This window comes from Lynx rufus, unplaced genomic scaffold (assembly GCF_022079265.1).
Source record: "Lynx rufus isolate CCGP_SWC_20201006 ecotype Redwood Valley unplaced genomic scaffold, mLynRuf1.p SCAF_8, whole genome shotgun sequence".
NCBI lineage: Eukaryota > Metazoa > Chordata > Mammalia > Carnivora > Felidae > Lynx > Lynx rufus.
This window is the reverse complement of record NW_025814896.1, coordinates 67,902,558-67,928,538: the sequence shown is the minus strand read 5'-3', so window position 1 is coordinate 67,928,538 and position 25,981 is coordinate 67,902,558. Positions and strand designations below refer to the sequence as shown.

Below are 25,981 nucleotides of genomic sequence, written 5' to 3'. Positions count from 1 at the left end.
AATTTACATCCTACAGTGTGTGACAATATTCAGTTCCTACAATTAACACCTGATATTATCATGGACAAGAACGTAGTATACCAATATTGTTGCATTTTGCATTTCCCTGACTTTTAGACAAGTTGCTTATCTTTTCAAATGTGTATTGTCCACTTTATTTCCTTCTTTGAGACTTACCTAATTCATATTATTTTCTTGGCTTTTCTGTTGGGCTTTTTACTTCTTACTTGTAGAATCCTTTTATATACATATACTCAATATTAACCCTTTGTTATATACATAGTAAAAAAAAAATGTCCTCTCAGTGTTTTGCTTGAGTGACTTTTCTTACAGCTATCTTTTGTTGTCAGAACTTCAATTTTTTTTTAATTTTTTTTTTTTAACATTTATTCATTTTTGAAAGACAGAGAGACAGAGCGCAAACAGGGGAGGGCTAGAAAGGGAGTCACAGAATGCAAAGCAGGCTCCAGGCTCCGAGCTGTCAGCACAGAGCCTGACGCGGGGCTCGAACTCATGGACCGCGAGATCATGACCTGAGCCAAAGTTGGCTGCTTAACCGACTGAGCCACCCAGGAGCCCCATTCAAAATTTTGACATTTAGTTAAATTTACTCACATTTTCTTTTATGGATTTTGCACTTGTATCTCAAGGGTTTTCTTATTTCTAGGTTATAAACATACCTTCCTATATTTTCTTATCTATGGCTTTCATTTTTACTTTTAAATCTTCAAGTTTAATTTTTATACATGCTGTTAATTTCTTCATTTCTTGGTCCATGTAAAAAAGATCTATCACAATATTAAACTCAATCTCATAATTTGCTCACATAAATTAATTAAAATATGATAAGACAGAAAGTAATTCAGATGAAAACATAATTTAGTTGGAAAAAAACAATTTTGCCTATAACATTTAAATACTTTGCATTCTAAAATTTTTTTTTTTTTTCAACGTTTATTTATTTTTGGGACAGAGAGAGACAGAGCATGAACGGGGGAGGGGCAGAGAGAGAGGGAGACACAGAATCGGAAACAGGCTCCAGGCTCTGAGCCATCAGCCCAGAGCCCGACGCGGGGCTCGAACTCACGGACCGCGAGATCGTGACCTGGCTGAAGTCGGACGCTTAACCGACTGCGCCACCCAGGCGCCCCAAAATACTTTGCATTCTAAATTACATTTGAAAAAGCACTCACAAAAATGTATTTTAAGAAGAAAAACAGGATTGCTTACATTCTAAAATTCCTTGTTCTATAGAAGTATTTAAAAGCATCATTGCAGTGGCAGCATCAATATCAGATTCTGAAAAAGGAAACCAGTAACAATATTAATGTTCTTTATAAAAGAGAAGCTATTTTAAGTATTTGCAAAGGTAACCAAAATTCAGATGTGGTGCATATTCTTTTGCTTAAATACACACACACATACACATACACATTAAACAAAATGAGACACATTATTCTGCAATTTGTTTTTGTTCACTTAAAATTATGAACAGTTTTATGAACAGTATTGAATGAAGGAAAACTGCAAGGTACTAGAGATCATAAAATTCTTTATGATTTTAATAACTTTTTCTTTCCTCTAGCTTACTTTACTATAAGACAGTAATAACTCATAACACACAAAATACGTGTTCATCGACTGTTTATGTTATCAGTAAGGCTTCCAGTCAACAGTAGACTATTAGTAGTTACATTTTTAGGAAATCAAGTTATACATGGATTTTCAACTGCATAGAGGAAGGAGGCAGGGGTCAGCACCCCTAATCTACACATTTTCAAAGGCCAACTGTAATTAACTAAAAATGTACACAAAGACATTACTTTTTAGCATTTAAAAAATATCCTTACCTGTGCATATGTGCAGTTATGAAGTAATGCATTAATTGCATGCTAGTTACAGGAGTTAAAAGTATATGTACTTGGTCAGTCTAGATCATGTGAATCTACAAATGCTAAATGAATAATTATTGCTGGCACAAAAGTATTAAGTAATGTTTTTAATCATTATATATGAGCCTACAAGTACTATAGATTTGTATAATACATATGAGGGCAAAAATAATTATAGATATTCCATAAGAAAAATAGGCTTAAAAGGTTGAGAAAATCAGCAGATCTACTCCAGATAAAGTCATTATGCTCTCATATCTACTTTTCTATTGAAAGTTCCTCTCCATCTTGGTGATCTATTATTCTGAATAACTATAATTAAATAAAAGTGAAATGATACAATCTAAACGTGAAGAAAAAGTTAGAAAATATTTAGAAATTTTAAATTATAAAGGATGTTTAAAATAAGATTTGGATTTGAAACTTCCCATTTCTACCTCAAAGTCGGAAAACTTCTGTTAACCCAAAGTTTTCCATTTTATTTGTAATATCTAATTATAGAGTTATTCTAGATAATAAGGTCATCAAGGTATTGACTTGTCTTCTCCCCAACCTGACTATAAACTTAGTGAAGGCAGAAAAGGTTATTGTTATGGACTTTACCAAACAGACTTAGGTAAATCAGAAGATGGTTGTTACAAGGGAGCACACAATACTGTAGTTCTTTCCCCTTGAATAAACTGTGACTTTGTGAAACACAAGTCTCTATATGAACGCCTCCCCAGTTAGACTGCCAGCTTAAGGTAGGAACCCATCTTACCCTCTATGTTCCACAATGCCTGTAACAATAGTAGGTCCTTGATAAGTGTGTAAATAATAAAGTATAAGACCTCTTTATCCTCCTTTCTTTAGATTAAGCTACTACCTACCACCAAATTACTAACGTTATCAATGGGCTTAGCATGCTCTAGGCATTAGTAACTCATCTAATTCTCACAACTTTATAATGTGGGCACTATTAGTATATTTCCATCTTAAAAATGAAAAAAAAAAAAAAAGAAAAAGACACAGAGGGGTTCTAGGAATGATAGAGATGGGACTTGAACCTCAATAGTCTATTTCTAGAATCCAGGCCTTCAATCTGTACTCTATCATTAATCCTTAATACTTACTAAGTATCCGTGACTAGAGTAGGATTCTGCAGAAATTTACAGAAGATACTGGAAATTCTCTATTCTGTTACTCACTCAATAAGTTGAGTGCCCTGTTATGAGCCAGACATCATTCCAGGTTGTGGGAACACAGCAAAAAAACAAAACAGGAAAATCCCTAACCTCTCAGAGCACAAAGGAATAATTAAAACACAGTATGTCACAAGGTGATAAACACTAGGGAGAAAAATTAAGAGGAAAGGGAGATAGAGAGTGTTGAGAAAGGTGGTTGCAATTTTAAAAACAGAGGTTAGAGAAGGTCTCAACAAGAGGCAACAGTTGAGCAAAGAGGGGAGGGGAGAAAAAGAAGCCATTTAGATATCTGAGGGAAAAGTATTTCAAGACAGAAAAAACACTAAGTAAAAAAAAATTTTAATCAGTAATTCCCATATCATAGCCAAAAGGATAGCAAAACGAAGCTCTCTCAATTCTCGTCTTTTAAAATGAGACCTGACTACAATTTGATAGAGCTCAGTATTCTAACATGTCCCTGAAGAAAAAAAAGTGCAGACTCTAGCCCATATTGTATCTCTGTGTGAACTGGAAAAAAGCAACTCTGCCTCCAGGTGAATGCTTCCCTGTATGAAGGCACACAGCTTGAAGACTGGAGTGTGGGTTGAATTTCAGACCCCACTTACTGTCTCAGCCAGATGTCCTTGGGCAGGGCACATCATGAATGGCACTATGCAAAAGCCCTACAGAGAGATTCCTGCTACATGAAATAATTTTTCTTTTAATAAAAAAAAGGTCTATCTCATTTCCAATTTTATTAAAAAGAGGCGGGGAAGGGGGAGGTGGTGGTGAGGGAGAATCTAGCACTGAAATACATTATGATGAGGAAACAATTTCAGGACATTTATAATCTTATAAATGAAGTACCTGTAAAATCTTATCAAAAAAAATTAGTGTATCTCTAGCTTAACCTCCCATAGTAAACTTCCATTAGAATTCAAGGAGTCATATTTCTGAAATATAATACCTAAAATAAAGAAAATTGATGAGGCTTATCCTGACAACATAAGAAAATTGCATGAACACCACATTTCTTTTCTCAGTTTCCAAATATTTAAAAATGGTAACAAAACTAGGTATTATTTCTGTACAGTAGGACAGGAAATGTGTTCCTTAAATACATTTATTTCTTGTATAAATTACAGCCAAATTAATTTGAACTCTCCCACATGAAATTAACTTTATGAAACCAGAAACTTCTTTGCAAAAGGATTTTATCTGTATCTGGTTTGGTTTAGAACATTTGTAAGTGTGCTTACCATAATGCCTTGCCAATTAATTCTGGAAAAAAAAGTCTAACTGCAAGAGAAATGACCCAAAACACTCAGTAAACAAGAATACCTGATTATCAATGATTTGTCCAAGGTACATTCTTGGAACAAAAACAACAAAAACACTTTACAAATTTTACAAAAACTTTACAATTTTAATTTGGAGTACCCAATCTGTTTTGCTATTAACATTAAACTGAAGACTTACTTATTGTCACAATTAAAAACACTTCACAATGTTACTTTTTCACTGACAATACTTCACACCATTTAAAAGGTAGCTGTGTTTTTAAAAAACATACTATTAGCTAGGTTATCTAACATGTCCAGTTCATAAAGAATAAAAATCTGGTGCTCCTATAAGGTCTTTTGTTTATATTTTCTGGCAGTATTTAGATTAAGCAAATAATTAACTTCTAGTTGAAAGTCATTTGTCATTAGTCATGACAGCTATCCAAACAGTGATTAAAAAAAAAAAAAAAAAAACTTAGTTCAAAGTCTTATTATTTCTTTTTTCCTTCATAGTTCTGACTGGAGTTCAAAACCTGCTACTGATTTAACAACTGGTTCAAATAAATTTCCATCATAAGTGTTAATTTGTATGTCCTGGCTTATATTTCATTAGGTTTGATGCTGGGAAATTATGAATGATCATTCAGAAAAAAATTAAAAGACACTAGGTTCAGCTATGTGAAAGTGAGGGTTTTTGAGAGAGAGGGAGAGAGAGAATCCCAAGCAGACTCCATACCGCGAGTGCAGAGCCCAACGTGGCGCTCAAACTCATGAACCAGGAGATCATGACCTGAGCTGAAACCAAGAGTCGGACGCTTAACCGACTGAGCCACCAACATGCCCCGAAGTGAGGGTTATAACACATTTCTGTTCTAACAGACTAACACATTTCTGTTATCTGATTCTCAATTCATTTGCTTAAGGAATGCTATGAGAACAAAACAGGCAGAATTTAAATATTTACAAGCTCAGTAATAACTATAAGGACTTATTGCCTCTATCAAAACTAATATACACATTTAAAGAGCATCCAGAGAAGTTGTCTCTTGTGATTCTTTAATAGAAGAGAGCAATTTTGATAAGTTGCTGATACTTTAAGCTGCTTGGGCCACTGGTTTACTTTCATTTCTATTAAGATACAAATTATGCTGATTTGCGACCTTAAATTTGCCCTTAGATTTGCACTTAGCCCGTAATATCATCATTAACTGCCTAAAGTTTGTATTTTCTTGTAGTATACTACTGCTTAAGTAGAAATACTAAAACTTACTAACTAGAATGTGAGTTCCATTTTTGTCGTCTTTGTTCACTAATGTATCCTTGGTACCTAGTACATAAGTGTGCTCAATATTTAAGTGGATGAATTTATTCCAAACCCACACCAAACCAAAATACTGAGAAAAACAGGTTTTGAGATCTCAGTATGAGATTCTTATGTCTCCTGCCGCGTTATACAATCCTGTAAACATAAATATTGGCACATAAAATTAGTCATTGAAAGGTGAGCAAGAGATACTTTAAACAAACTGCTGCACCTACTCTGGATGACAGTGACTGTTTCTCAAATTCCTATGCCTAAATAAGTTCTTCTGTTGCTCTTACATATTTTAAAGGTAGCTATAATATAATTATTAGTAAAGTTGATTCTATGAAGTGATAGATGAATATAATATTGGATTCTAATACTGGAACTCAATGACACCAAAGTGATCTTTACAAAACACAATACTGACAATGTTGCCTCATTCTTTAAAGCCCTTCAGCAGCAACTCAGGCACCTCACACATGGTAGGAGTGCAGGTTCTGAAATCAGAGTTTCTGAGTTCTTTGTATGCCATTTACTAGTCGTGTGGCCTTGAGAAAGTTACTTACTCTCTTCAAACTTCAATCTCTGTATTTGCAAAAGGAAGTAACAATACCTCAAAGAGTTGGAAGGATTAAATGAGATGACACATTCAAAGCATCATAGTAAGAAACTCAGTGCTAACTAATGTTATAATTATAGGAAGGAGTTCAAACTCCTTACTCTAAGTAAGTTCTCCTTGATTTGGCTAATGCTTGCTTAAACTTCTTCATTTGCCTTGCCCATGCTAAGTGATCACATCTACAGCTACTGGACCAAGGCTATCCAATCCTCTTTTATACTCCTAGGCTTCAGCCAAACTCATCAGCCTGTGGTTCCCAGCAGATACCCTCCAACAAGGTCAAGTATTCCCCCAACTTTTCAGGTCTGGCTCAAGCACCACACTTTGTTTTCTAAGAGGCCTTTCCTAACCTACCTCTAAGCTTAATTTGCCACTCACTCCCTTTTTGTCCCAGTGTACTCTGCATAATTCTTATCAACCTTCTTCAATTAAACTGTATGGTTTTTTTTTTTATTTTTTATTTTTTAAAAAAAAATTTTTTTTTTCAACGTTTTTTATTTATTTTTGGGACAGAGAGAGACAGAGCATGAACGGGGGAGGGGCAGAGAGAGAGGGAGACAGAGAATTGGAAACAGGCTCCAGGCTCCGAGCCATCAGCCCAGAGCCTGACGCGGGGCTCGAACTCACGGACCGCGATATCGTGACCTGGCTGAAGTCGGACGCTTTACCGACTGCGCCACCCAGGCGCCCCTAAACTGTATGGTTTTTCAGAGCAGGGCCTGGGTCTCTTTCAACTCTGCATATCTCAAAGCACCCATACATTGCTTGGCACCATGTGGGAATTCCACAATTACTTATAGAATAAACAGTTGAATGTTTAGTCCCTTTACCACTGTGTTTTTTCAAACTTTTCCCTAAAAATGATATCAAGATAGAAAAAAATGCAAATTTCCTCAACAGTCTATCAAACTACCCTAAAGCAACCTGATTTATATATGAATTTTCTCAAGTTTTTGTTTGGTCTTATGTTTTCCTCTTAAAACTCATAAGAACTGTACATTCTATTCCAGGACAGACCTGCATTTGTTTCAACCTAGAACACCAAGCACCCTTCCCACCAAGTCTATTATTACCAGGCCTAAGACTCACCAGTATAGAAATGGAGGGAAGTAAGCTGTTAGCAGCACTGAAGAAATGATGAACCATATGTATAAGTCGTTAGACGAAGGAGAAGTGCCTATGCTCCAGTTATGAAAAACTGGCTAAAACTAGCAAGAGAAAATTGTGGAAGTGTCTGCTCCCCAAAGGAAGAAGCAGAGTTAGGATGGGATGGCATAAGAGCAAGAAGAGATTCTAAATAAACCCAGAATTCACAAAGAAAATGTTCTCAAAATTTGCATATGAACTGAGCTTGAAAGACTAAAGGTCAGAACTTATTGAGATAATAAAAAGATGCAGTTTTAGCAATGCCTACATGTAAAGAGAAAGCACATTTGTCCATGCAGGGAATGAGAAAACAGATACTTGCCTTATGTTAAGTCAGAACATTATCTGAAGCAAACATGTAACTTCCTTGCAGAGTTCTCTTGAGCTTTTTCATACTCTTTCCCTTCCTTATTTTTACAGACCATCTTCACACTGCTTCCTAGGCTTGGTTTAGTGTAGTTCCAAAGAGCCAAAATGTGTCTGATACACAGAAGGGCTTTTGGTCTGAGGATTTCTGTTTTTGAATGTCATAGAAATGTCTCTAGGCCCCAAAGCAACAATGCTAGAAAACCTTATGTTAATACATCACTAATTTATAATATTAACTATGAGTAGAGGAAAAAACTACTACCTCAGAATTTTGATATACTTCTAAAAAGTCATCTACAAAATTCTGAAAGTTAACTTGTTACCTTCTTAAAGTTCTTTCCATTTAACCTATAAATGAAAAATTTTGAACTATATTCTAATCCAGGGGTTGGCAAACTTTTTCTGTTAAGGGTAATCAAATAAATAATTTAGGTTTTGCCAGCAAAGAGGAAAAACCAAGGATACAATACAGAGATCTCTGTGGCAACTATTTAACTCTGCTCGTGACAAATTTTCATATGCCTTGAAATATTATTTTTATTATTTTTCAATTATTTACAAATATAAACTCAGAGGTTATACCTAAATAGGTGGTGGGCCGGATAGGGCGCAAAGGCCAAGGGCCCAAAGGCCAAAGGCCACCTCTTTTGAAGTCTAAGACAGACCTGAAAATACTGATAGTATGACTAAGAAACATTTTCCTTTTTTTTTTTTTAATGCTTATTTTTTGAGAGAGAAAGAGAGAGAGAGAGAAAGGGAGGAGGGGAGAGGCAGAGAGAGAGGGAGACACAGGATCTGAAACAGGCTCTAGGCTCTGAGCTGTCAGCACAGAGCCCAACAGGGGATTCAAACCCATGGACCTTGAGATCATGACCTGATCCAAAGTCAGACACTTGATTGATGGAGACACTCAGGCACCCTGCAAAGTATTTTCGTATTTCCTTCCTTCCTTCCTTCCTTCCTTCCTTCCTTCCTTCCTTCCTTCCTTTAATATGAAATTTATTGGCATATTGGTTTCCATACAACATCCAGTGCTTATCCTATCTTCCTATTTTCAAGAAAAAATATACATAAAAGGAAATGAAAAAAAGAGATATACAACAGTATACACAGTATGAGCCTAGCATTTGGAGAAAAAGTATGTGTGTATGTGTGTGCATGCATACATACATATCTACTCATACATAAGGGCAAACAAAGAACCAAAGTAATTAAAACAAAATGTTGACTATAGAATAAAGAGTAAGTTTTAGTTTCTTTTTTATAAGTGTTTTTATTTTCCAAATCTTCTACAACAAGCATATAATATACTTTTATGGTTAGAAAAAAAAAATCCTTATTTTTGACCTGAGTTTTTCGGATTTAAAATAATGTTCTTTCACATACCTTTGAGGGTTCGCACCTGGTTCTGCTTGAGTACAGAGCTTAAGAAGTGAGGTGATAAAGAGCCACTGAAAAATAGAGATAAGACAAATATGCTTATAAAAATCTTTATTTCACTTTTTATAGAACTTAGTCACAAATACAACTAATTTATACAATAAAAAACACAAACTATTTTTACCTTGTTTTCTTTGCTAATACTATTCAGTTTAGGAAGAATCTGCCAAAGCAGAAAGAGCATTAGATCCAAGATTAAATCACAACTATTTGGATGTTCTTAGGCAAAATAATTAATTTCTTAGTTTCTTCATCTGTAAAATAGGAATAATTAAACCTCCCACACAGGGTTGCTGTGATGATTAAATAATAATAATGCATTTAAAATGCCTGTAACAATAGATAATACATAATAGTTACTATTTGGTTTTGTATTGGATGCTTAAGTTTGATGATATTAATATAGGTGTTACCACAGAAATGAAAGCATTTATCAAAACAAATGTGTAAATAGAACTATATGGTTCCTGATTTTATTAATAAATATCAATATCAAACTAATCTTGCTATATTCATAAAAACACCAGCAGTTTGGGCTTTTTTAATTCCAAAAATTAAAGCATTTTGGGGACACACTATTCCTGTTCTTTGGAATTTGTGATAGCATAAAAAAATCTGTTTTGCTGGGGTGCCTGGGTGGCTCACTTGGTTAAGTGTCCAACTCCTGATTTTGGCTCAGGTCAAGATCTCACTGTTATGAGTTTGAGCCCTACATTAGACTCTGTATGTAGCCTGCTTCTCTCTCTCTCTCTCTCTCTCTCTCTCCCTCCCTCTCTCAAAAAAATTATCTGTTTTGCTAAGTAAATTATAAGTCTATTTTCTACTCACAGTTTCACATACACTTTATTTCATTGTCTTCCTCAACTCACCAATTATGACATGAAAGGGCTACACAAAGGCGTATCAGATGGAACCATCATTTTGCCAACAATGAAAAAGAAAATGTTTCTAAAAATATTAAGATAATGTTTTAAAGTAAAAAGTTAGAATCTTTATGTGTCATTTATGTATTTGTTTTTAAACCACAAATCATTTTTATTTAACATCTAAACATATGATAAAGCTAAAAAGTACAAACATGAAAATGCAACATATCAAAGGCACAGTAAAGTGCATATTTGATGGTAGAGTGTCAATTCTCTCATTTAATCTTTAATTAAAAAAAAAGCAGAGCTAAATAACACACACAAATGACCAAAAGCAGAACTTACCATTAGTTTCCAAATTAATTTTTTTAACTAGTATACCTCATAAGCACCAACATTAACTAATAAAGAGAAGATACTAAGTCCCAAATAAGCACCAACATTAACTAATAAAGAAGATACCAAGTTCCAAACAAGGCTATAAACTCTGATGACTTCTTTTCTAGGTTTCATTTCATACAGACAAACTACTCAATAATTCTTGTGACAATAATCCTTCTAATCTACTAGTATAGTAAATAAACTTAAAATCTCAGTGAGTATATAAATATATTACTGATTGCAACTTTAGCCTTACTAATTTTTTACTGTATTTTGGGTACAACAAGGTCTCTAAGTTAATTAATAATAGTTCAGGAAATTAAACATTGCATTAAATACTGATTAATTGTAGCTTTCTCCCTCCTTTTGTGTATGTTTGAAATTTTCCATTTAGTCTTTTATTAAAAAGCCTCTAAAATTTTCCAAAAAAGAAATTAACCATTGTTAGGCTACCCTCAAAAGTAACTCAACGAAGTCTGGCATTTTCAATTCAAATGAATGTACATAATAGAATTAAAAAAACAGATTCTTTAGGAAAAGGGAACAAAACCAGATTTGAGGTACCATTTTCAGCTTTGACTTAAATGGGAAAGCTATAAGATCAATAGGAGTCACTGAGTTTGAAAACAAAACCCAAGGAAATACATTACAATTATATTCACCAGCAAAAACGAAATGAATAAAAAAACTCAAAGCATTATTCGGCTTGTCAGACATTTTAAAATTTGAGACTCTAAACATAATTTTCAAAATAGTAAATGTGGTGTGAAAGAAAACCAAACTTAAAATAGAAAAGAAATATAAATATACATATAAAACTGTTACAGTGACAAACCATTAATCACCTTACTTTAGGAAGTTTATATATACTTTTAATTTGTCTTGTCTTTAGTATGCATTTGTATTGCAGACAATTAAAATAATTTAAACCTTTTGTACCTAGAATCATATTATAACTTTCTTTACATACCCAGCAGGGTGTATTTTCCAGAATTTATGTTCTTACCTATCAAATATCCTATTTCCTAATAACAAAAAGTTAGACATAAGTGAAAATGCCTTAGGCTAATGTCTTACCCCATATATTGGTCTCCATACAATAAAAAAAACCACACAGAAAACCTTACAACTTTGTTAAGTTTTTGTATCTCACACAATGAAATCTTATAAATCACCACTGACACTTTTATGGAAGATCCTGTACCTTTGTGGAGATGCAGGAGGGGTGTAGAATGTTAATGCTGAGGAAAAAGGTTGCTTCTTCAGTGCCTGCATAAGGTTGGGTTTATATTCTGGATCAACACACCATAAGGAACCTTTCCCATTAACCTAAAATAAAATACACAAGAATTATTTACCTGGAATCTTTAAGACCTACACAATCAGTGCCTGGATGTTTTTACTAAATGTGTGGGGGCAAAAAACCCTACAGTACCTTTTGAGTAGAATGTAAAGGTTGAAATAAGCTTGCTATAAATGCATTGTGTGATTAAAAGCCCTAGAGGCAGATCTCCAGCTCTGCCATTTACCTGCTACGTGACCTTAGGAAAGTTAACCAACTCCTATCTCTCCAAGACACCTCCATTCCTTCATTTGGAAGGTAGGGATGATAACACGACCTACTTTATAGGACTGTTATAGATTAAATTATGCATAAGGGGCAGTACACAGTGCCTGGCACAGAGAGCCACAGGACATGCCAATCACTTCATTGTCTGTGAGAATGGTACAACCCCAAGAAGTACAGTGAAGAGCACGAAGGACTATACAATGTGGTCCTCCACATGCTAAGTTGTAACAAATGGAAGCCATTATAGGAAAAACAGAAAGAAAAGGAAAAATTAAGCTTTCTATGCAGCATCATTTCCCCAAAAGTAATAAGCAGTATATCAAATGATACATCAAAAAATAATTCTCATTTTTAATGGTATTAACAGGAATATTTAAGTTAGCATTTAAAGTAAAATTTAGGGGTGCCTGGGTGGCTCAGTCGGTTAAGCATCTGACTTCAGCTCAGGTCATGAGCTCATGAGTTTGAGTTTGAGCCCCATGTCAGGCTCTGTGCTGGCAGCTCAGAGCCTGGAGCCTGGATTCTGTGTCTCCCTCCCTCTCTCTGCCCCTCCCTTGCTCGCACTCTGTCTTTTTCTCTTTCTCAAAAATAAACATAAAAAAATAAAGTAAAATTTAAATTTAAAATGCAAATGATTTAATGAAAAGCACAGTAGAAGCCTCAGGGTGGCAAATCAACAACTGAGTATGGAAAAGACTCCTATAAAAGATAATGAAGAGGAAGGAAGCATTATTAGCCCTTAGAGGATTTAAGTTACAACATTTGAGGGACTTTTAGATAATATGGCAATGAACATATGAACCCAGATGCCACTGAAATAATCAACAGAATCTAAAAATTATGTAATTTGTATGATTACTAGAAACTGAAGAAACCATAAACAAAAGTGCCTGCTAAATTTCAAATGGGAGCTGCCTGAAGGAAGGGCTTGAGTGATCCACAGTTGGCCCCATGTGAAGGACCAGCTTAGAGGAAGGTAGGTGGACCTGATACCTGAAAAACCTCACTAATATTATCTAACATACAGAGAAAAGGCTAGGCTATGGGATAATTCCTTCAAATAGGTTTGAAAAATACTACACATTTTATTTCTCTCCTTCTTAGAAGGTCACACTACATATGACCTTCATATAACCTTAGCAGGTTAAGGGATCTAAATATTTCTGTCATTAAGCCAGTTTTATATGGTTTCCTAAAATTATCCAACACAGAACTTCCTTCTCTCAGGTAATATTTGAGGAAGCTTGTGTTCTGTGGAACACCTATGAGAAAAATTGATGTAATTAGTGTATTTTTATAGACTACACTTTCAAAATATTAATGGAAAAAACTATATAAACATTGATTAGGCCATTAAGAATAATAAATTTCCTTTTAAAGATCACAATTTTAGGAGCACCTGGGTGGCTAAGTGAGTTAAGTGTCTGATTCTTGATTTGGGCTCAGGTTATGATCTCATGTTTTGTGAGATGGAGCCCTGCATTGGGCTCTGTGCTGGTGGCATGGAGCCTGCTTGGGATTCTTTCTCCCTCTCTCTGTCCCTCCCCTGCCCATGTGCACTCTTTGTCTCAAAATAAATTGAAATATCTGAAACCAGCTTTTATCATATCTGGGGAGGGGGGTATTATTATCATGTTATATAATATAAATAATGAAAATAAAATTGATAAATTGATAACTAAAAATTAGGAAAATAAGGGAACTGACAAATCAACAGAGTATTCTAAAAAACCATCAAAATATTATACATCCTAGTTGAGGTAGTCAAAGGAAATAAATGAAGGACTTTAGGAGCTGTGAGATCACCTGCTAACTCTTCCTTCAGGATAAATCTTTACTACTTCCTTTTTTTTTTTTAATTTTTTTCTTTTCTTTTTTTTTTTTTTTTGAGAGAGAGAGAGAGAGAGAGAGAGAGAGACAAAGCACAAGCGGAAGAGGGGCAGGAAGAGAGGGAGACACAATAAGAAGCAGGCTCTGTGCTATCAGCAGAGAGCCCGACACAGGGCTCAAACCCACAAACTGTTGAGATCATGACCTGAGCCAAAGTTGGACACCCAACCAACTGAGCCATCGGCGCCCCTATCCTTTCCTATTTCCTTAGCTGAACATCCCTAACTGCACATCCTGAACAGTAGCTAGATGATAAATATATCCATACACATGTCCCGCATCCACACATAGCCTTTACACAAAACTCCACAGCCATGCAAAAAGAAGATCCAAATTCAACCTCATCCCACTTCCCCAGAGCTAAACACTACTTGTACAGTGGTTAAGAGTATAAGCCTTGGAACCATTCTGCTTCCTTTGGAATCCTGGTTTTGTCACTTAAGAGCTGTGTAATCTTCAGAAAAATGTCTATGTTCAAAATATAACTATATAAAACATAGTACCTATTTCAAGAATTACTGTATTGTGAGAGTTAATTCACATAAAGTGCTTAGAACACTGTCAGACAATAAGTACTCATTAAACATTGGCTACTGCTATTGATATATGTTCATTTTCTTTGTAGTGTTTTAAATTTTTTTTTAAATGTTTATTATTTTTGAGAGAGAGACAGAGCGTGAGTAGGGGAGGGGCAGAGAGAGAGGGAGACACAGAATCCAAAGCAGACTCCAGGCTCTGAGCTGTCAGCACAGAGCGCAGTGCAGGGCTTGAACTCACGGACTGCGAGATCATGACCTGAGTGGTGGCTGGATGCTTAACCAACAGAGCCACCCAGACACCACTCTCTTTGTAGTTTTAAAAACTGTTCCTGTTTCCTCTAGTCTAATAGCATGCAAGTTTGTTTTTCTGTTTCTATTCTACTAGATATTGGCATTAAATTTTAACAAATATTTTTGAAGATTTTTTCTCTACAAGTGTTGAAAATCAACCATAAGGTATATAATCTTCTCTTCTCCCACCATGTGACGTTCAAAACTTCCTTAGAACTCATAAGATTAGTGAGTTTCAAACTGTTAAATTTTTTTTCATATTATACCTTTCTATTTCAAAAGCCCTTTGTTAAAATTTGAATTACACTTCATAATTAAATTAACAATTACTTGGACAACAATAAAATTTATGCGTGTTCTAGCCCCCTGTCTCCTTTTTGTTTATACAAAATCCTATATGATAGAAGCTGTTATGATTGCTGAAGATTTTACATGATGAATTCCAGAGTGTTTCCATGTCCCAAATTCTTTGTCAAGATAATATTCTATTACTGAGGCTCTTTTATCTTCTGAACATCATGTCATAATTATTAGAGTAGAATGGCATAATATAAGAACACTGTTCCACGGGTATAAATAGTAAGGTCTTAATCATTGCTTATTGATTGGCAATGTGATATTGGACAAAACATTTAATCTCTAAGAGTCAGTCGTCTTACTCATATTTTATTCATAAAATAAAAAACCAGGCCACTTTACTGAGTTGTGAGGAGATTCGAATAAGGTAATTTATATGTGACACAGAGCTGGAAAATAAGTGAATACTTATTTCTAGGGGTTATTCTGAAATTGGCATAAAGTAAGAGTTTATATGGTTTAGTAACAGTATATTCCTCTAAGAGGGAGTTAAAAAAATCAACAATAAGAACAAAAATCAATTAGTTCTGAGTAAGACAGTAAAGGTAGTAAAGAACAAGGAATAAACTAAATTTAGAAGGGAAAATAGCTCTTGTCTTAGAAAAACTATGAGTGTTAGGCAGTTTTTAACATCCTAGCAACCCAGATGTATAGGAAAAGAAAAACCATGGGTGTCATACCATACTGTAATACAGAAAGAAACATACCATACTATTAGATGAAACTTTTCCTGGTCGTCAGCAGCAAAATACCACATGGACTATATATTAAGTATTTGAAATCTTGATTTGTTTTTCAAAGGAAGTCAAATTTTATATATGTATTTTTGGATTAAGTGACGAAATTTCTTAAATATATTTTCAGTCACTTGGCCCAAATTATAAATATGTTTCAATGATAGGGAAATAAAACTTTAAAACATTATCACCCACAACATCCTTTGCCCCAACCCACTTCAGTTTCATATAGAAAAGATATGTCTGGATTATTTTTCATATATTGACTAAGACAATTATGTTAAGAATGTTAGTCATGTTCTATCTTGGTATTCCTGAGATTACACTCTTAGAAACTGTTTTGTTCAATAATCTACTTTTCAAATTCAATCGTGAGAATTACAAATTGTTTTGAACATAGCAGAATTGCTATTTCCTTGAAATAGTAAATTGGAAGAACTGGTACTGAAAACCTGCAGTTCAGGGCAGTTAAGTATCTTGAGTAAGGTCTCCAAATAACAGTCTGGTTTATGTTACCATGGCAGCATTTCCTTTCACTGGGTCTGTTCACAAACTATCAGTAACAAGAGATAAAACTATGTATTTGCTTAACATTATGTTTTAAGATCTTCAGGAAAGAAAAATTTATTTTAAACTCTTACTTAAAAACCTTGCCCTTTTATTACTGTGCTTAGAAGACAGAACACAAATGATAAAGAGTTTCAGATGTTAAGTATTATTTTAAACTAAATTTGCCTATAACAAAATAAATCTTCTGTGCAATGGAAACAGGAAATGTGCATTCTCTCATTTACTATTTTGCATTGTGGAACTCTAAGGCGTCTGGACTTACTTGTTAAAGAACCACTGAAGGTGCTGAAGACATAAGGAAAATACTAAGAAATGAACTTCAAAAAGATCTAAATGTTAGTTGTAATGAAGAGTTTGGGAGAAAAGGCAATGTTCACTATTTCTGAAATGTTTTTATGTACTTGCCCTGTGCATTTTAATAGACTCCCCTCAACTACCTTTTCTGTGGTTAAAAAAAAAAAAAAAAAATTAAAAAGAATTAACTAATTAAAAAGGGCATTCATAACTCTTGTTTATAGCTTCTAGTATGAACTTTTATAGTGGTTGGCATGACTTCTTTCCTGGAATTCAGCTATTGAAGGGAGTCATCACTATGCAAATCTACAGACTAAAATTGTACTAAACCAGGCAAAATTTCTAACTTCATGTTTCCCAGCTAAAATTCCAGTTACAGTATTTTAGTTTGGCTTTATAAAAATTTAGGAAAGTAGATATAAGACCTAGATATTTACATATTTAAAACATGAAACCTAAACCCAAGCAAAAAAAAATGTATCACGTTTAACTTTTATAAATACTGAGGCAGATAAATACCAAGCCAAGATTTTTAGACCTCTCTATTGAGAGCAGTAACTATGGTATGGATGACAGTGAAGGAAAGCTAATCAGCAGCTATCCAGCTGGTTGAGTATCATTTCCACTTTGTAGTTTGACCCAGACCTTGCCATCTTGCCTTTTTTCTGAGATTATCATCTATAGATAAGAGATATTCATCAGAAAAGTGCTGTCAAGGTCGCCAAATTCAATTCCAACATTTACTGGAAGTAAGTATAATTTACTTGCCTTCTGCATATTACAAGAGAAACAGTCATTTTGAAACACTAATTCAAGAAGTATTTCATACATTAAAAAAAAAAAAAAAATCCACAAGCATTCCCAATCCTACTTGAATGTATCACACTTTCTGTCCAAATTTCAGACATTTAAGCAGGCTACTGATTTTTGAGAAGACCATCACCTGCCTTTCTCTCCTCTCACCCTGACCTCAGTTGTGACAGCTTGCTAATTTTTGTCCCAATATATTACAATTTCTCTATTTATCCTCATATTCTTTATTATCTCATAAGATGATTTATTTCTCTTTGTCACACTCTCCTTGTACTCTGTAATACTCTTCCTTCTTTCTTTCTCTGAGAACTCAAAAATGTTCAGGTTAATTATGTAAATAACACACACATTTACAAATTATGGTCAAGAACAAGTCCCTTTTGATCACTACCACAAATCAAACCACACTGGACATATTATTTTGCAACTTTTATTACAAACAATACCATAGTGAATATCATATACATCTCCTTGCATGCAAGTATGAATGTTACTCTAGGGAAGAAATCAGAATCTAATCCACTACATCAAAATATATGCACATTTCTAATTTTAATAATTGTAGTCAACTTGCCCACAAAAATGGCCATACTCATTTATACTCATATCAGTAGTGTGAAAATATTATTGTTTCCCCTATCCTTATCTAATTTGATATTACCAAACGTTTAAAATTTTTGCATTCTAATGGGTATAAATTACTTTTGGGGTTATTTTAGTTTGTATGTCCCTGACAACTTGTGAGGATGAATATCTTTGCCTGCTTATTGACTATTTATATTTCCTCCTCTGTTAATTGCCTGTTCATATTCTTGTCCATTTTTCTATTAGTTTTCTTTTTCTTATTGAATTAGATGAGTTCGTTACACACAGTGGTGTGCTGCTCACTGTAAACATCTCCCATCAACATCACATTTAATGACATAATACTGGTAGCTTGAAACTGGCCATGATGGAAATATTTATACCATGAAAATTTAGAGAACCTACATCCCCACCTACTCAATCCTTCAACATTTACCAGCACGCCATATTTTGAATCCTAATCTGTTGGCTGCTACTTGTCTCAATCACATCTTAGCAATCATTTTCAAGTTTTTGCAACATTTGATATTGTTGCTCATTCACACTTAAACTTACCCTCTTTAGATTCCATTACAACACACTTTTCCTAGATTTTTCTACTGAAAATCATTGCGCTGATGACTTCAAAATTTAAAGCTTCAATCCCACATTACCACTATTCCTGTACCATACTTCTAAGTACTTAGTAGACATTTCCCCTCTTATGTCCCACCATAAGTATAAACACAATAGTCTAAAACTAGTAAATAATTAAGTGATACAATTCAAAATAAAATCTAACAATGCACGTTGGAACGAACATATCCAACATTTCTAAAACTTTTAGTCATCTGAAAGGAAAGTTTGACTGAGAACTGGGGGAATTTGCCTCCAAGATGGCTCACTCACATGGCTGTTGGCAAGAGGCTGCTTAAATGTTCTTATGATATGGCAGCTGGGTTCCCCCACAGCTTGTTATCTAAGAGCGCAAGATGGAAGCCATAGTGGCATTTATGACCTAGCCTCAAAAGGCATGCTCCAGCATTTCCACAATATCCTCTTAGTTACACAACTCAGCCCTATTCATTATTGGCAGAAACTCTACCAGGGCATGAATACTGGAAGGTAGGGCTCATTTGGGGTTCTCTATGACAGAGATTGATCCTTTGAAATTACTGAAGCTTTTTCAATGGCCTAACACATAGTTGGTCTTCATAAATATTCCATATGTAGATGTGTTAGATAGCAACATGTTACAAAAGATAACTAATACAACCTCCTTTAAGTTAGCTGTAAGATGATGATGTGTCCTGATGTCTTGCTACTCACGGACTAATGGCACCAGGATCAACGGGGAACTAAGGGTACAAGACAAGTGAAAGAACTGAACTCTAAAGTATGACAAAGTCCTATGAGGAGAGATTGAACATATGCAACGTTTTATCTTTGGGAGAGCACAAATAAAGTGGTGGTCATAAAATAAGGTTAAAAAATAAAACTACTCAAATTTTAACAAATTCTTTTTTTTAAAAAAAATTTTATTTTGAGAAAGAGAGAAAGAGACAGTGTGAGAGAGCAGGGGAGGGGAAGAGAGAGAGAGAGAGACAGACAGACAGACAGACACCCAAGCAGGTTCTGTATGTACAGCATGGAGCCTGATGCAGGGCTTGATCTAATGAACTGTGATATCATGACCCGAGATGGATGCTTAATCAACTGAGCCATTCAGGCACCCCGATTTTAACAAATTCTTTTTGAGAAGAGTTGGATGCTTAACCAACTGAGCCATTCAGGCACCTTGATTTTAACAAATTCTTAAAAGCCAAGAATGAGCTAGCAAGATAACTGAGCATCCTGGGATATCTACTCGCCAGAATTTTTCTATGAGTCTCCATCCAGTGCTCCAGAGGAAGACTGGAGGCAGTGACAAAAACCCTTGGAGATGATGATGGGATGTGCAGAACATACTAAGGTTTAAGCCTGGAGCAAGAATATCAGGCAAAGCTCATCCATGTTCCACGCCCTAAATGAGCACAAGATGAGATGAGGTGTCACTGTGGGACAGGCACAAAAACTGGACAAAACTCCACTATGAAGCCACAGCTGCCTGCCACTAAGAGAGAGGCAAAACACCCTTTTCATCCCAGTCCCAGACAAAGGATGACTGCTGCTGGGAGAGAAATACAAAACTCAGCTATCTTCACACTTTACTGACACTAGGCAATGGCCATGTGTCATTAGGTAATGGGCAGGAAATCTGCTCATGCCCAGATGATACAAAGCAGAGATATACTTCCACTGAGAAAGGAAATGGTCACTCACTTATACCCAGGACCGTCCACTGATAGTAGGCAGAGTTTATTTACCATGATAGGAATGAGCAGGAAATTGGCCTGAGCTCTGAACAGTGCTATCCAATAGGACTTTCTACAGTGACAGAAATATCATATATCTGTACTGTCCAATATGCCAACCACTAGCCACATGTAGATAACTGGCTACTGATAAGTGCGGCCCTAGATTCTTCTCTGAGTAGATGGGAGAGACTGTCTGCTCCCAGGGGAGGCAAGCAAGGTTCTACTTTTGAGACAGGCATAAGAGCCTGCTTAATACTAAAACTAGAACAGAAGAATCAAGAAACTCATGTTCCCACCCCAAGAGCCTCATACCAAGTAACAAGCAATTGTTATGGGAGGGAAAAGAGCACAGACAGAAATAACTAACTCTCCTCCTGCCCCCAAACGTATCACAAGCTGAAAGATGAAGGTAGAGCAAAAATGCTAAGGAACGTCATCTAACACTCCAGGACTTTCACTAAGCACAAAGTATTAGCAGTCCATTTCTACATGAATTCGAAGCCTGTGGTATTCTGAAGGTAATTATGACAACCACAAAACCCAAACCCAGCCCAATTATTTACAAAGATTGACCAACACCTGTTTCACACTAACAGACAAAAGTAGAGGCATGTCTATTTCTGAATAGAAATATTATTTGCCTCAGTCTCTACCATTCTTTTATAAATAATGTTTGACATTTAATCCAAAATTAGGAAACACACACAGAAACAGGAGATAAAACACTCAACAAAACCAAACACAGAGATGGATGAGATAATGAAATTATCAGACAGACACCATATCTATAATTAATATGTTTATGGATCTAGTGGGAAATTTTAGCAGAAAGATGGGAGACTAATTTTATTGTTATTTTTTAAATGCTTATTTATTTTTCAGATAGCACAAGCAGCATAGGGGCAGAGACAGAGAGAGAGAGAGAGAGAGAGAGAGAGAGAGAATCCCAAGCAGGCTCCATAGTATCAGTGCACAGTCCAACACAGAGTTCGAACTCATAAACTTTGAGATCACGACCTGAGCTAAAATCAAGTTGGCTGCTTAACTGACTGAGCCACTGAGTCTCCAAGATGGAGACTACTTTTAAAAAGGCAAATAGAAGGGGGCACCTGGGTGGCTCAGTCAGTTGGGCATCAGACTTTGGTTCAGGTCATGATCTCACAGTTCATGAGTTCAAGCCCCGCATTGGGCTCTGTGCCAACTGCTCAGAGCCTGGAGACTGCTTCGGATTCTGCGTCTCCCTTCCTCTCCACCCCTCCCCCACTCATGCTGTCTCTTCCTCTCTCTGAAAAAAAAAAATTTAAAAAATTAAAAATAAAAAAATAATAAGGCAAATAGAAATGCTAGAAATGAAAAATATGCACAAGTCCTTTATCAGGCTTATCGACAGAATGAACACAACAGAGGGAAGACAGAATCTACAGAAAGATAAAAATTATCCAAACTGAAACAAAGAGAGAAAAGAGTAGGAACTGGGGCAAAGTAACCATGAGGTAAGAAAGAGCAAATGGTCTAATATATTTTTACTTGGAAGCCCAGAAGTGGGAAGTGAGCCACAAGAAATATTTAGATATAATGAACAAAACTTTCATAAATTTAACACATGACAGATCTGATAATGACAATATCCAATAACAAATCACAGATCCAAGAACCTTTGAAAAACCAAAGGCAGGATACAAAAAAAACCAAACAAAACAAAAACCACACCTAGGTGCATCATAGTCAAACAGTGATATAAAGAAAAAAGTCCTTGTGGGAGGGGAGATGGACTAAATGGGTAAGGGGTATTAAGGAATTTACTACTGAAATCATTGTTGCACCATGTGCTAACTAACTTGGATGTAAATTATAAAAAAAAAAAAAAGAAAAGAAAAGAACTATTACAAAGGAACAAAGAATGGCAGCAGACTTCCCATCAGAAACTATATAAGCCAGAAGATAGGAGAGTAACATCTTTAGAGTACTTAAAGAAAACAAAAAAACAAACACACCTGTTAACCTAGAATACCCATCTTCCACAAAAAGATTTTTATAAATTCAATGCTATAAGAAATGTTAAATAAACTTCTCCAGGAAAAAAGAACTAATCCAGATAAGCATCAGGATTGGTCAACTTCTCTGTGAAAGGCCAGATATTAAGTGGTATAATGGTAATATGATTTGAAGGTAGACTGTGATAAATTAAAGACACATACTGATAAGTGTGTAACAACCCACCCCTAAAAAAAGAATAGCTGATAAGCCAATAGTAGAGATAAAACTGAATCATAAAAAAAATACTCAATCCTTAAAAAAAAACAGGAAAAATGGGGGGAAAGAACAGAGCAAATAGAAAACAAACAGCATGATCATAGATTTAAATCCAACCATATCAATTACATTAATGTAAATAGTCTACATTCCAATTATAAGGCAGAGACTGCCGTATTGAATAAATTAAGAGTAATATACTGATACAGTTGACAGGAACAGTATAGAAACTAAGAATAGAAAATTAGAATATTAGAAAACTGATTTATGTACCTATAGTAGACTGAAATTCTGTTAGATTTATATAAATATTTAAGAAATTTAAAAACATCTCAAATGAAAGCAAATGAATATAATTAAGCTCAAACTTAAGTAATCATGAGTTGACTATTTTTTGCCTTCCTTTAATTTCCCCATATTTTAAGGTCTCTATGTTAATTTTCCCCCACCTGCCCAAATATAGCAATGTTCATAAACACTGACCTTGCCATGGCTTCTTTCCACTTTCTGAAAACATTTATTCAGGGACAGATTATGTCGAACAGAATTCTTCCAGCCTGTTGGTGCAGTGGCAAAATATGGGAAGCGGTCCAAAATCCAGCTATAAATTTCTTTGACAGGCAAACATTTATTTGGAGAGTGTTCAATAGCCATGTAAATGAGAAGACTAAAGGAATATGGGGGCTTTGAAGTTGCTGATTTTTTTTCTGGGTTCGGATAGCAAGATGGTCCTAAGGATGGCACATCATCTCCCTCTATGTCATACAATGGACTAACAATTGGAAGACCCTCACTTCCGAAGCTGAAGTTTGTTAGAAGATTAGTACTTTCATGAAGCCAGTTCAAGTTTGTGAGTTCATCATCTGCTGACTCACTGTCCACTAGAGTGGCCTTAGGCCTGGCAGCATCAACAGCTTCAGGCAAGCTTCCCATTTTGTAAATCTGGCTTAATCCTGCAACCTTTTCAGCTCCTGGAGTTTCAGCTCTCTTTTCTGGAGTCATTCCAATTACTGGACCCATTTACTCTTACAGTTCTGCAATAAAGGAAACAACTGTCAATCAATATAATACTTAAGATTTTTAAGCTCATGGAAAAAGAAAATACATATTTAAATATCACCAAAATCAGAAATTTTTCAATCAATTATACCACATAATATTTAAGCACAATATTTGTGTAACAAAGACATTAAGGTTACAATACAAGGAACAGAGCTTATTTCATGGTATTAGAAATGACTGTAAATAAAATATAGTATTAAAACACCATATGTATGAGTGACATTAAGAAAATTAAATAATTGTGAATACTTACTAAAGTCCCTAGCCCACAGTTATAGCCTAATGGTAATGCTTATTATTAAAAATGAGCAGACTTTCTTTGAATTGTAAGACTTTATAATCTATGCATTTTAAGGATCTATGACCTATTGTAATAGTCATACATATGGCTCGATACAGAAAATAACCAAATTTAAAACATTGCTTAAATAATAATTCCAAATAAACCCTTTCCTCAAATATGAAATAATTATAAAGAGATAAACAGTTTCTAATATTTTTATAGTATATCATACTAAAAAGATAACATTTCTTATTCACTAAATTCATTATCACCAAAATTAAATTTACTATAAATTTATTATTTCTTCTGTACATTCTAACATTTTTTTTTTAATTTTTTTTTTTCAATGTTTATTTATTTTTGGGACAGAGAGAGACAGAGCATGAATGGGGGAGGGGCAGAGAGAGAGGGAGACACAGAATCGGAAACAGGCTCCAGGCTCTGAGCAGTCAGCACAGAGCCCGACACGGGGCTCGAACTCACGGACCGCGAGATCGTGACCTGGCTGAAGTCGGACGCTTAACCGACTGCGCCACCCAGGCGCCCCATGTACATTCTAACATTTTTAATTGAATTCTGTATCATCTCATCAAGTACTGACACTGAAAGGCTGACATTCTTGAAGTAAAATTTGAATTGTAACTATTTTCAAGAAGAAAGAAAGATATTTCTAAACTACCCTTTTTTATTTCTATTTTCTCAAATGTCTTTTGTTTTGCTTTTGGAACATACTTCAATACAAAAAACTTATGATGGGAGAATAACTGACCAAAGAGAAAAGTAATAGACCTAAGGTGCTATTTAATTCATTTTCAATGGTTCATAAAAGTACCCTACTTACGAATTCAGTGAAAAACCTTCCATGTCTTCCTATTCTATCTACTTATGCTTATATAACTGAAATAAGAGAAGTATCTCCAGAGTTTTACTTTACTTAGAACAAAGCTGGCAGGTTACGCTAAGAATTATGAAAAAGATTTTATATGTATAACACTCCTATCTGGATTCTGGTAGCTACTAATAGATGTAGTCTCAAAGCACTTAATTATCAACAGCATCAGCTAATATTTTGGGGGCCAGATGTTGTGCTAAACACCACAAACTATATCTCAATTAACCATCAATTAAACTCTCTATATAAAGTAGGCACAATTATTAACCCAATTTTATAAATGAGGAAAATGACTCAGAGGTTAAGCATCCTGTTTTAGCTTACCTGATCAGTAAATGGAAACAACAGAATTTAAACCCAGAAAGACTGAGTTCTGAACCAAAATTAACTACTACATTATCCTGGTATCAATGCATACACATCACCTGTGAATACCAATGACTCAATCCTATCCATCTTAAATCTCATTATTGTTCTCTCCATATCAAGTTCCTATCTTTCTTACTTACACCTGTATCTATAACTTGACATATTAAGACACTTTAAAAACAAAAAGATCAAACTGTAACAAATATGGTTTCTATTTCAATCAATTATGCAAACCACACATTCATAAACATACACACATCTGTGCATACATGCACACACTATATTTCAGATGACATTCTGTCCAATGTAGCTGACCAAATTATTCACTTTACCACCTAAGTCTCTCTACCCATAGAGAATTCCAAAAATGTGAATGAGAATTCAATGGCTGAAGAATGTCTTGCTTCCTTAAACAAACAAAAAAACTCTCAGTGCTCAACGTTCAAAGAAAAGAATGACTAATTTCCAATGTTCTAACTTTTACGTCTCACCTATATCTCCATTTATTTTCATTTACATATAGAAATCAGAGAGTAGCACGTATCAGTAGCTAACATTTACTGAGATTTTACTATACTACAGATACTATGCTATGGACTTTATAATCTCTACTTACTCTGCATGGCTATTCAGTTCTGTGTATGGCCCTTTCAGCCATGAATTCTGTAATATGTA

General features: G+C 34.9%; 1 protein-coding gene across 2 annotated transcripts in view; it reads right to left on the bottom strand.

The window, feature by feature from the left end:
- The window catches only part of FOXN2 (forkhead box N2), a 68,736-nt gene that overhangs the window by 6,362 nt on the left and 36,393 nt on the right, over window positions 1-25,981 (bottom strand). For both annotated transcript variants that reach the window (XM_047069507.1, XM_047069508.1), the window contains exons 2-5: window positions 23,184-23,734; window positions 11,670-11,794; window positions 9,165-9,229; window positions 1,231-1,299 (exon numbers count right to left, since the gene is read on the bottom strand). In XM_047069507.1, the coding sequence (XP_046925463.1) occupies window positions 1,231-1,299; window positions 9,165-9,229; window positions 11,670-11,794; window positions 23,184-23,720 (796 nt within the window). In that variant the 5' untranslated portion in view covers window positions 23,721-23,734. The remainder of the gene's footprint in view (window positions 1-1,230; window positions 1,300-9,164; window positions 9,230-11,669; window positions 11,795-23,183; window positions 23,735-25,981) is intronic.